This window comes from Xyrauchen texanus, chromosome 7 (genome assembly GCF_025860055.1).
Source record: "Xyrauchen texanus isolate HMW12.3.18 chromosome 7, RBS_HiC_50CHRs, whole genome shotgun sequence".
NCBI classification, from domain to species: Eukaryota; Metazoa; Chordata; class Actinopteri; order Cypriniformes; family Catostomidae; genus Xyrauchen; species Xyrauchen texanus.
In genome coordinates this window covers 48,516,041-48,528,642 of record NC_068282.1, presented here as the reverse complement: position 1 = coordinate 48,528,642, position 12,602 = coordinate 48,516,041, and the positions used below count along the sequence as shown (strand labels likewise).

The window sequence follows — 12,602 nt, the reverse complement described above, 5'->3', positions numbered from 1 at the left end:
ACAGCTCATTGTGGCCGATTCGATTTCCAAAAAATAGCAGCTCAATTTGAACAATAACAGATAATCCTCAGCTCATTGTGGCTCATATAGATTATTCACAGCCCATTGTGGCCGATTTGATAACTGATATTTTTCAGCTCATTGTGGCTGATACCGATAATTTAGATCTCATTTTGGCCGATACAGATAACCAATAATTCTAAGCTCATTGTGGCCTATACAATTTCCGATAATTCCCAGCTCATGGTCAATATGATAACTGATCATTCTCGGGTCATTCTGGCTGCTACCGATAATTTCTTGCTCATTTTGGCCGATACAGATAACCAACAATTCTCTGTTAATTTTGGCCGATACGATAATTCTCAACAAATCATTTGCGAAATATAGTCAGTAATTCCAATATTTATATTTAGACTTTCCCAGTTAACAGGCAATAATATATAATCTGCCAATTTATTGTGCACTCCTACTTATATATTTGTATATGTCTGAATATATTTTTCATTAAAATTAAAATCTATATTGTTTTATACTTTGAATCGGATATATAACGTCATTGATTAGATTACGTGATTCGTGATGCTTCATGAGACTGTAGTTCATTTCTTCATTACAGAATTAGAGTACTCAGACTTCAAATGAAAGTTTGTAAAGTTCAAGGCTTAGACACCACTGGAATAAAATACAGAGTTTATTAATATTGTGGACTGCTCATTAGTGGAATCCTTGGAAGGAAAAGCAGATAATAAAGTGTTTGTCTCTGTCTCTAGTTGTTCTCGTCGTGACCGCTGTGAGAGGGCCGATGAACCCCAGAGATTCGCTTCAAGAGTGGATCAATGTGTGGAACTCACCGTCCAACCCAACAACATCTCCGTCACCATGACTGATGTCGAGGTGTGTGTTTGCGTGTGAATTTAACAAGATAGTACATACATAGAATATATATAAATATCCAGATACCAAATTACTGTCAGTAGAAGTGTGTTTTAAAAACAAACCCTTTTCAGTGTTGTCAGAGACAGAACAGATGAGATATGTGGAAGTGGGCCAAGGTTTCTCATTCGGTCTGTTTTCTCCATTGATTCTCCAGCTGGCTCTTCATGCCCGGAACGTGCCGGATCTTTCCAAAGGAGTGGACTGCTCCTTTGAGGATTACACAGAGACTGAGGGAACAATACAGGGGTCACGAATATACTGCCGCTCACCATCAGCCAAAGAACTCATCCCAATCACACGGCAACAGAGTCAGTAAACACGTGTGATGTAATATAGAAGGGATAATCTACAGGCAGCCGGTCATTATTATTATTATTATTATTATTATTAATAAACCTCGAGACCGACTGACTGGACATTATCCCGCTTATTCAAATCAAATACATATATGGACATAAAACATTGATTTGAGATGAAATAACGTTAGTTTGTGAGACGAAAGAGGCCACAGAGTCTCCAGAAATAGCTGAATCCCACCTCCGGTTTGCTGTTAATATTGCGTTTAAAGCGGCTTATCATCACGCTAATTACAAAATATTTAATTAGCTTGCTTGTATAGATCGCAGAGTGATGCGAGATGATTCGCAAGGATTTTGTTTTCAAATCATAGACTGCATTCAAATTCAAATCGAATCTTTCTGGTGTCGTTTATGGGATTACGTTTAGTGTGTATTTGGACATTTGCCAGGCTTTAACGCTCTTGTGCATTATTTGATAAATTGTTGCCATGGTTGCTAGAAAATGTACACAAACAAATCTAGAGTCAAATATATTTTTTTTGAAATGAACAAATGCTGTTAATGTAGCTTAAATTGTATTAAACCTGGAATATTCCTTTAAACACAAGCCCCGTTCACACATGCAACCAGGTAAATTACAGGAAAATCGTTGGGTTGCATTTACTGGTAAATGTACCAAATGTGCTGTTCACACACCATCAATAAGGACATTTATAGGCAATGATACAACTTCACATTAAGGGAAATTGCCAGAGCAAGATGTACCAGTATTTTCAAAAGGGTCGCAATCCATCTAAACTGGAATTTGTAGGTAATGTTCTGGAAAAGGTTATACTTGTGTATGCAGCATCATTTTAGCATTGATTGAGCCTGGTTGTTCTCAATAAGACGAGATCTCACTAAGTTCCTTCTTTGTATGTTTCTGTACAGAGGACACTCATGTGGTGAAGCTCTATCTGAAATCAAGGGAAACGGGGCAGAAATTCGCCAGCGTGGATTTCACCTTCTACAACTGCAGCATCCACAGATCGTGAGTCCATTTCCCCTCTCTCTCTCTCTTTATCTAGGGTCCTCTCGTTTTACCCAGAAACTCGTCGCCACTCAGGGGGGTGTCATATTTCGGTTGCCACGGTAACCGTTGGAGTGTTGATCGACAGCTATTCTCTTGAAAACAGACTGTGGTTAGAATCCTACAGATAGTGGACCCCCACTAAACCAAATCTCAATGAATCCGTGTGTGTATGTGTGTGTATGTGTGTATGTGTGTGTGTGTGTGTGTGTGTGTGTGTGTGGCTTCTGAGACACTCCAGATGGGTTCAGGCTCTTTTGGGAGTTGTGTGTAGTTTCCTATTGCAGGACAGATGAGCCCAATACTGAGATTACACACACACCTCAGAGTAACAGCATCTCAGATATACAATACCTACACACACACACACACACACACACACTCAGTAGTGTGCTTTAAAACTAGGTCACACTCTGCTTTTGGCTTATAAGACAAGCTTGTGTGTTTCAGAATTTCACACACACTTCATTTGAATATTGATGGAAAAAAATAATGATATATTGAAATTGTTGTTCATGGGTATTTGACAGGAAGTAATTGTGAAAAGTTGATATGTTCTGTGGCGTGACATCCTTTACCCTTTTTAAAACTCCTTTAAACAACATTTGGCTTATTCTTGTGTAGTTATGCATGCAGCTGACATAAACTCTTTTAAACGTTCATTTGTCCTTTAAAAAGTTGAAAATGGTGATTTTAAAATATAGTAAAAAAATGTAATATATAAACTGTATCTTTGTACTTAAAATCTTTAACATCAGTAGCCGATATATATATTGTGCACCCCTACTTTATATTTGTATTTATACCACGGGTCTGTTGAATGTTTGATCCTGATTGGTTGACAGACGTTCCAATGTGTGCAGTTGTTTTCCAGTATGCACGGCTATGAAGTAGTTCCAGTGCTGTGTCCGAAATCATTCACTCATTCACCATTTCATATATATTGAATGGCAGTGAGTGCTCCATATCTCACAGTGAGTGAAAGAAATGGCGGACACCCGAAGTAGTGCGCTATATAGTGGATAGGGGTCGGTTTCAGACCTAGCTCAGGTCTTGACCTTCTAATGATTCCATATCACTTCCCTAAATTATTTCAGTTATTTAAAAGTGGCTGCCATAGCAAAATAAAACACAGACATTGGTTAAGATCATCAGATAAGAATGACAAACAATGTCTTAAATATCCTAAATGTATTGCCCTTGCGCTCCCACTCCCTCTCGCTTTCAGCCACACGCACACACAAACACACACACGCACAACCTTGTTATTTCAGTAAGTGCTCCAGTAAAGCAGCGCAAGCATCGCAATCCTCCGTTACTATTTGTAAAGTGACTTTGTCGAACTAGCAACGAAGGCTCGGGCTGTATTAAAACAATACGCTCAATCCGTGGTGGAAGAATGTAGCTCCAGTCACAAGAGTGTTTTAGATAAAACCCTGAACGATGTCTTAAGGCGTGGTAACCATAGTGTAAGCGGAAATTGAAAAATGATGCACACCCAAGGTTTATTGGTCACTACGCTGCACCTCTTGACCGCATTGCCACCTGGGGGGATTTTCTCCACTTTTTCCTCCCAATTTGGAATGCCCAATTCCGTAGTGCCATAGTGACTCACCTCAATCTGGGTGGCGTAGGACGAATTTCAGCTTAGACCGTCAACCCGTGCATATTATCACATGGCTTGTTGAGTGTGTTACCATGGAAACCTAGCATGTACGGAGGCTTTACGCCATCCACCACGGCAATCTATGCACAACTCATCACGCGCCCCACCGAGCTCGAGAACCACATTATAGCGACCACGAGGAGGTTACCCCATGTGACTCTACCCTCCCTAGCAACCAGCCCAATTTGGTTGCTTAGGAAACCTGACTGGAGTCGCTCAGCACGCCCTGGATTCAAACTCGCGACTCCTGGGTTGGTAGCGTCTTTACCACTGAGCTTTTGCGTTATTATCTTTACTGTAATGTGGATAAAATGTAAATATACTATATTCTTTAAAATGGAAAGTATTTATACGTCATGGTAGTCTTTATATGCTGGTTTAAAGTAAAACTTCTAAACGTCCAGATGCATTCGGTAATGACAATTTGTCGGGACATGTGCTTTAATATCATGAAAACAGATGTTGCAATTCAAAATATTATAGTGATCTCAAAATAGGCTTAATTTCCTGTATGCAAAATGCAATTTCAAATTTGTAAATGTGACCTGCACATGATCTAGTGAATGTCCACGATGAGTTTTGAAGTGTCTGTTCTGTAGAAGGCTTTAGGATAAAAAGCATTTAAATGTGATGGAAGAAAATGACCCTCCCAGAGCGAGAGAAGGGAGCGGATGATTTTTGGTCCTCCGGCGTGTGGGGGGTTAATGTTGAACAGATCAGGGACGCCCTGAAATTAACACCCGTCTGCGGGGGGAAGAGAGCTCAGCATGAGGGGCTTAACATGAGCGGGGAAACCAGGGACACCCTGAAAATACCCCCCTCTCCAGACGGGCTGAGAGTGAGAGGGGGCCGGATGACAGAGAGCGGATTAAATCCTCTGCCGGGATTGGTGGAGGGGTCGGGAAGATTAATAAGGTCACATTTATTATCATCTTCCCACATTTTAAAGAAATCTGTTTTTAGGGAATAGAATTCATTTAATAGTTTGTAATGGATTGGGGGAGAAGGAGAAAAAGAGAGGAAGAAGGAAGTTCAAAGTCTGTATTTTTGTCTTATTTTCCAGTAACAAGGCAAAATCCTTTTAAACAATTTACATTCGCTCCCAAGCAGTGACATTGCATGAAATATTTAAGCGAATACAGTATACAGAATTTTTATTTTTCCTTTCCTATTTTTCCTATATATATATATACCATTTCATTCATGATTATATACAGACTTGTGAAAAGTATTTGCCCCCTTCCTGATTTCTTTTGTTTTTGTGTATTTTTCATGCTAAATTGTATAAGATCATCAAATGAGATATAACGTAAAAACAAAATACAGTTTTCAAATATCTGTATATTTCTATTGAAACAAAAAAGTTATCCAACACCTATATCACCCCTGTGAAAAACTAACTGCCCCCTTAATAGCTGGTTGTGCCACCTTTAGCAGCAACAATTGCATCAAACGCTTCTGATAAGTGGAGATCAGTCTTTCACAACGCTCGGTGGAATTTTGGCCCACTCTTCTTTGCTTTAGTTCAGCCACATTGGAGGATTTTTGAACATGAACTGCCCGTTTAAGGTCCTGCCACAGCATCTCAATCGGGTTCAAGTCAGGACTTTGACTAGGCCACTCCAAAACTTTAATTAGCTTATTTTGAGTCATTCAGAGGTGGACTTACTCCTATTCTTTGGAAGAAGCAATATTCTTGCTGCATAATCCAGTTGCGCTTGTGCTTCAACGGACTGATGACGGGACGTTCTCCTTTAGGATTTTCAGGTAGTAAACAGAATTCATGTTTCCCTCAATTATTGCAAGTCGTCCTGAAGCTGCAAAGCATCCCCACACCATCACATGACCACCACCATGCTTGACCGTAGGTATGATGATCTTTTAGTGCTTTTCTGTGTTTGATTTACACCAGATGTAACGGGACCCCTGTCTTCCAAACAGTTCCACTTTTGACTCATCAGTCCACAGAACATTCTCCCAAAAGGTATGAGGATCAAGGTGTGTTTTGGCAAAATTCAGACAAGCCTTAATGTTCTTCTGGGATAGCAGCGGTTTTCACCTCGCCACCCTTCCATGGATGGCATTTTTGGCCGGTGTCTTTCTGATAGTGGAGTCATGAACAGTGACCTTCAATGATGCGAGAGACGCCTGCAACTCCTTAGATGTCATCCTTGGCTTTTTTGTGACTTCCTGGATGAGTCGTCGCTGTGCTCTTGGAGGAATTGTGGAAGGTCGTCCACTTCTGGGAAGGTTCACTACTGTGCCAAGTTTTTTCCATTTGGAGATAATGGCTCTCACTGTGGTTCTTGGAGTCCCAGAGCCTTTTAAATAGCTTTGTCCCAAATGAATCACCTTTTTCCTCATCATTTCTGGAATTTCTTTTGACCTTGGCATACTGTGCTCTACTGGGTGAGACCTTTTAGCCAACTTCATGAGATGTTGATTTGACTGAACAGGGCTGGCAGTAATCAGGTCTGGTGTGTCTAGTCCAGCTGAACCCCATTATGAATGCAGTTTCATAGATTTGGGGATTTAGTAACTAAGAGGTGGGGGGTTTAAGTACTTTTTCACACATGACCAGTTGGTATTGGATAACTTTTTAGCTTCAATAAATAACATTATCATTTAAAAACTGTATTGTGTGTTTACTCAGATTGCCTTTGTTTTATGTTAGATTTTGTTTGAATATTGAAACAATTTAGTATGAGATGTACACAAAAACAGAAGAAATCATGATGGGGGCAAATACTTTTTCACAGCACTGTGTGTGTATATATGTATGTATTTGCACTCCCAATCGGTTACAATGTTCAATGGGAGTGTGGGAAGATGTATTTTCAGTGTTATCTTTTTGTTGTTGTTGACAGCAATGTTTACAATTGCCCCACATTAAATATGGCGTCAGTCAATTTTTACTGTCTTTATTTTTATAAACAAAATAAAGTTTAAGCATGTATGTTGTCATGGTAGCTAAATTAAACCTGGTTGCATTAATTCTCCATCACAGCTGGCCTCTCGGTTCCTTCACCCTGATTAGCAGATTAAAACTCTCTTGAGATCTAGAACTAACAAACTGACAAATGGTGTCTCGATGGGGGATCATTACCTACACAAACACACACAGTGACATGTGGCTGTTATTGTCTCATGCTCTTCATAGATGCATAAATCAGAACAGTTCTCAATCGTAATGTTTGACCTGTTTTCAGGGCTGCACTGGGAAGAGATATCGGCCCGGGATTTTACATGGCAACTGGCGCAATAATTGTTGAGCGGTCCTTTTCTGCATATCGTGGTGCCATTTTGTGGTCCGTTCTGCATAATGTGGCGGCTCATTTTAGCTTATCACGGCTGACCCACCGGCCCTCTCGGTTCCCCGATGGCCAGTCCGCCCCTGATTGGCCCCAAAGTGCGTCGGCCCACCGGGAAAATGCCCTGCCTGTTTTGAATAAATTGTTCAAATTAATTCTCATTTTTAGAATGATAGAATTGAATTCAACATTAAATTAAAATTGCCCCTATTTCTTTTTTTTGTGTGGATTTTCTCAAATTTTCTCCCCAATTTAGAATATCCAATTCCCAATGCGCTCTGTCCTCGTGGTGGTGTCGTGACTCGCCTCAATCCGAGTGTCGGAGGACGAATCTCAGTTGCCTCCGCGTCTGAGACTCAATCCGCGCATCTCATCACGTGGCTAGCTGTGCGCTTTACCATGGAGACATAGCTTGTGTGGAGGCTTCACGCTATTCTCCACGGCATCCACGCACAACTCACCACACGCCCCACCGAGAATGAGAACCACATTATAGTGACCACGAGGAGGTTACCCCATGTGACTCTACCCTCCCTAGCAACCGGGCCAATTTGGTTGCTAAGGAGACCTGACTGGAGTCACTCAGCACGCCCTGGATTCAAATTCACGACACCAGGAGTGGTAGTCGGCGTCAATACTCGCTGAGATACCCAAACCCCCCCCAGGCCCCTCTATTTACATTTTTTATTAATTCGATATATCATTTATATTTGTTTTTATCTTATCAAAAATGTAACACCTTTCTGTGCATGTGAAACAACTTTCCTGCTAATGTAACCAAGGCCACGTGGAATATAAATATATTAAATAATAATGTAACTTGTGGGTATTATGCAAAATGTACCAACAATTATATCTAAAATATATATGGAAATGTAAATAAATAAAACTTTTGCTCATAATATCATTTTTGGTACAACATTTAAATATATATTTAAAAAAAGTGAACCTTTAATAATAGCGTTTGTTTTTTAATCTATAAATTTTTATAATGTACAATTTATAAAATGTATTATAAATAAAATTATTAAGAAATTATAAATATATATATATATATTAATGTAATTAAAAATGAAATGTATATTATCAATAAGTAATGTTAAAACAAATATTATATTAATAAATATATATTATCCAATAATTTCATTTAACAGCACAATGCAATCAAATCCTGCCCAAGATAATTTCCCTCTGATTATTGTTTCATTAGGAGCTTTGATGCTTCATAAATGGATGTCTTTAAGAGAGGCCCAGTTTCTTCAGCCAATCATTTCTCATCTCTGATTGAACAGCTGCTCTTTTTGTAGCATCTGATTGGTCAATTATACTCATCTAGTGAAACCATTATGAGGTCAGAGGGCTCTTTGTCCTAAACCATCAATAAATTTCACAAATTGCTGGACTGAATGTTGAATAATGGAAAGAAATCACAGTCAAGAGTGAATCTCTCTTAGAAATATCCTTGTCAAATTTCACAAAGAAAAAAACATGTTTTAGGACCATCAAGGCTTTTTGCATTTTGACATTATTTTCTTACAATTAAGCACAATTTATCCCCAAATGCACATCGCTGTAATGCAAAATGACAAAAACAAAATGGTTTCTGACAACTGGTGTGCTTGGTTGACATGAAAATTATGTCATAATGCAAAAAATCACAATGGTGCTATAAATAGGCTTCATTGCCTTTATGCAAAAAGAGCGAGAGAGGTCGTAACACGAGGACACAAGTCCGTCTGTATAGCTCAGGAGAGAAAGCAGAATTAAGTATTTTGTGTTTGTTTGGTGTTAATTCTTAATATCTCACCTGTCTCTTTGCCTTTGCAGGTGTTTGTCATGTGTGAACGGCTCCTTCCCGTGTCACTGGTGTAAATACCGGCATTTGTGCACTCAGAATGCTAACGACTGCTCTTTCCAGGAGGGACGTGTCAACATGTCAGAGGTAAGAAACGTGTCACTTTTTGGACACCGTGTCCTCACCGGTGTAGCGACTTTGCAACATTAAGCAATGACTAGCTTATTTCTATTACTATTGCTCATACTTCAGTTAAGTTACTCGTCCTGCACCACTCATCAGTCAAAATGTCAAAATCTAGTTTTTGTCCTAAATACACAATTAAGAATCCGTTCAGACCAAACAGTGCAGGTGTCTTGAGATGCGCTTTTAAAGTGTATTAAATAAACCCTCTGCGCTCCTGCGCAATATGCTAAAAAACAGCAGGTCGTGGCGTAACATTTAATAATTCTTTTGCCTGGCACAGCATATAAAAAACCCTGCTTCCCTTTTACTCTAAAATACATCAAGATGCGTCGTAAGATTTTTTTTTACATGCATCTAAAATGAGACGCACTCCTGCGCGAGATGCTAAAAATATGCAAGATGCGATGTCATTTTTTATACCTGAAACGGCATCTAAAAATAAGTCGCACTCCTGCGCGAGATGCTAAAAAAACGCAAGATGCGATGTCGTTTTTTATACCTGAAACGGCATCTAAAAATAAGTCGCACTCCTGCTCGAGATGCTAAAAAAACGCAAGATGCGATGTCGTTTTTTTAATCCTGAAACGGTATCTAAAAATAAGTCGCACTCCTGCGCGAGATGCTAAAAATACGTAAGATGCGATGTCGTTTTTTAATACCTGAAACAGCATCTAAAAATAAGTCGCACTCCTGCGCGAGATGCTAAAAAAACGCAAGATGCGATGTCATTTTTTATACCTGAAACAGCATCTAAAAATAGCACTCCTGCGCGAGATGCTTAAAGACAGCCACAATGGAAAATACAAAAAATTGAGAAACATTTTTTAAAAAAAGCATTCGTGTAATCGACAATTTACATATTTCGTTGGTCACGTTGTTTTTATTTTCATCGCGTTGTGCTGGGTAGCTCCACCTACAGTAAGTAATCTGATTGGTTGAGAATTCTGCTCTAGATCCAATGAGGTCACCAGTTAAATGCTTCACTTTTCATAAGTTATATTATAAGCGGAAGTATTTGCATGAAAAGTACTTTTTTACGTTGAGTATTTTTTTCATTTGATTTTGAGTCTTCACTGCAAATCATTTTCTTAAAACAAGATGCAAAATGACAATTTTGTTATTTTATCTTGATTTCAGAGACATTTAGCAACTTTTTTTCCAATGGTATTAGAAAAAAAGTGATTTAAAGGGAAAGGAAATTATTTTTTCTGACTTCATTGGCATATAGTTTTCCTTGTATTATATTAAACATCAATGTTCTGATTGGATGTGATTTTGTCGCTTTGCTCTGTAGTTTTCTGTCTATGAGGACAAAACAAAATTACATAATGCTGGAAACTTGATGCTCCACGTACATTTTCAATGCTGTCTCATGTTATCGCTCATGCCCCTTATATGTATGTCCGCATCCTCTCACTCGTGAGACACATGATCTGTTTTACTGAGATGATCGTGAGATAAGAGAAGAGAGCTTTTGCACATCATGTACACAGAGCTGCACTCACATGGAGTCCACTGGGAATCTCCCATAACTTTCTGTTTTAAAAGCCTGTAGAAGCACAAATGAAACACACTCGTCTCCTCTAATAGACTCCAGATGTGTGCACGAGAGAAAGTGTGAGTGAACGGAGGCGAGCGAGAAATTTTTAGCTGTAACGTGGGAGTTTATATTATGCTTGTGACACTGTGTATTTCAGAAAGACAGACAGGGAGGGAGAGAGAGAGCGATGGCTTTCATATGCAGGGAAAAACCGAAATGAGAATAGGTGGAAAATAAAAGGAGGTGCGTGGGAAAGAAAGGCGTTGGCGTGTAGAACCACCACTGTGTGTGCCAGCTGGAGTTGCTTAAAGTTTCTGTCTTCCTGGTCGCTGACAGCACACAAGGATTAAAATGTTCCACAACCACTCAGAACCCAGACAGAAAATCCCAACATGCTTTTCTTCATCTAATAAACAAAAGGTTTGAGGCTAAGTCACGTTTCATCCGAGATCTGCTGAAATAACAAACATCTAGCATCCAAAATGTACTTTTGTTTGTCACACCTGACAAATGAAGCGTGAATAGAGAACCTTTGAAACAGAGATATTATTCTTAAAATAAATGTATAGATATTTTTAGGGCTGTCAGTCAATTACAATTTTTAATCGAATTAATTACATGATATGTTGGTAAATCAAATTAATCTAATATTTCAGTATTTCAATATTTGCTGAAAAGGCTCCAAAATATAAATATAGAATTTATTGTACTAAAAAATAATTATATAAATACAATACAAGCTCTCAAAGAGTAAAATACAACCAGCCTATTTGTGTTACTGAGACTCAGACAAAAATATAGAGTTATACAATTAAGTTGGTGTTGCTTATATGCCGTGTTTTTGCTTATAACTTCACAAAAAATAAACAGAACATGAAATATCACATAACTTTACTTGGATGAGGTGATTATCTTTCAAACGAGTCCTCACAAGATAATCAGATGTATAAGATCATTAGATAATCCACATGAAGCACAATGTTACATACGGCCACCAGGAGATGGCGCCAAATACATGACACAGTGAAATCTCATGACTAAAATCATGTCTGCATGCTATGCAAACCTTTCGCCATTGTTGTGTTTGCATGTGTAATTAGTTCTTATGTACAATTATTATGTTTTATTTGTTTGGTGAGGCTTTTGGATACTTGGATAAATAAGTTTTTTAATGTTATAACTTTTGATTGCTTTGTCGTATAAACACAATATTTTTCTCAGATACAGCTGACATCATTAGGAACAAAACAAAAGCAGTTTTTCGGAGCCACCTTATTTACTCCCAGAGATTTATATATGTATATATAAAATGTCAAAAAAGGAAGAGAAAAAAAAAGTACATTTTGGCTACGTTTTTGGGGGGGGGTTTCAGCAGTTTCTCAGGCTGAGAATCTCAGAATTCATCAGAATCTATATCATTAAAAAAAAAATCCTCTTGTTTTGTTGTTGAGTTATAACCCTTTAATTTTGGGTATGCAACGGAAATGGGAAATCTTGAAAAACACCATTAGAGCTTAAAGGGTTAATCATCATTACTTTGTGGTGGCAGGTTTAGTGCAAGTTACTATTTCTAAGCCTTTTTCCATTTTTAACACCATCACTCGCTTTTATCTCATCTTTTCCCTTAAGTTTCCCGTCACGTAGTGGCGATACTCCCTGCGTATGTTTCTCTTATCTTTCAACCTCTTTTCTTGAGAGAGAGAACAACTAGATGACGAGTGACAGATGGTTAAACTAGAGATGATAGCGATGAACATCCTCCAACAGGTATTTTATCACATACATGTTTTAAGTGTC

At 38.5% G+C, this 12,602-nt stretch overlaps 1 protein-coding gene across 1 annotated transcript in view; it reads left to right on the top strand.

Moving 5' to 3' along the window:
- plxna1b (plexin A1b) overlaps nucleotides 1-12,602 on the top strand; it is a 154,019-nt gene that overhangs the window by 79,180 nt on the left and 62,237 nt on the right. The window contains exons 6-9 of the mRNA XM_052129827.1: nucleotides 774-897; nucleotides 1,094-1,247; nucleotides 2,169-2,268; nucleotides 9,112-9,226. Coding sequence (XP_051985787.1) covers nucleotides 774-897; nucleotides 1,094-1,247; nucleotides 2,169-2,268; nucleotides 9,112-9,226 — 493 coding nt within the window. The remainder of the gene's footprint in view (nucleotides 1-773; nucleotides 898-1,093; nucleotides 1,248-2,168; nucleotides 2,269-9,111; nucleotides 9,227-12,602) is intronic.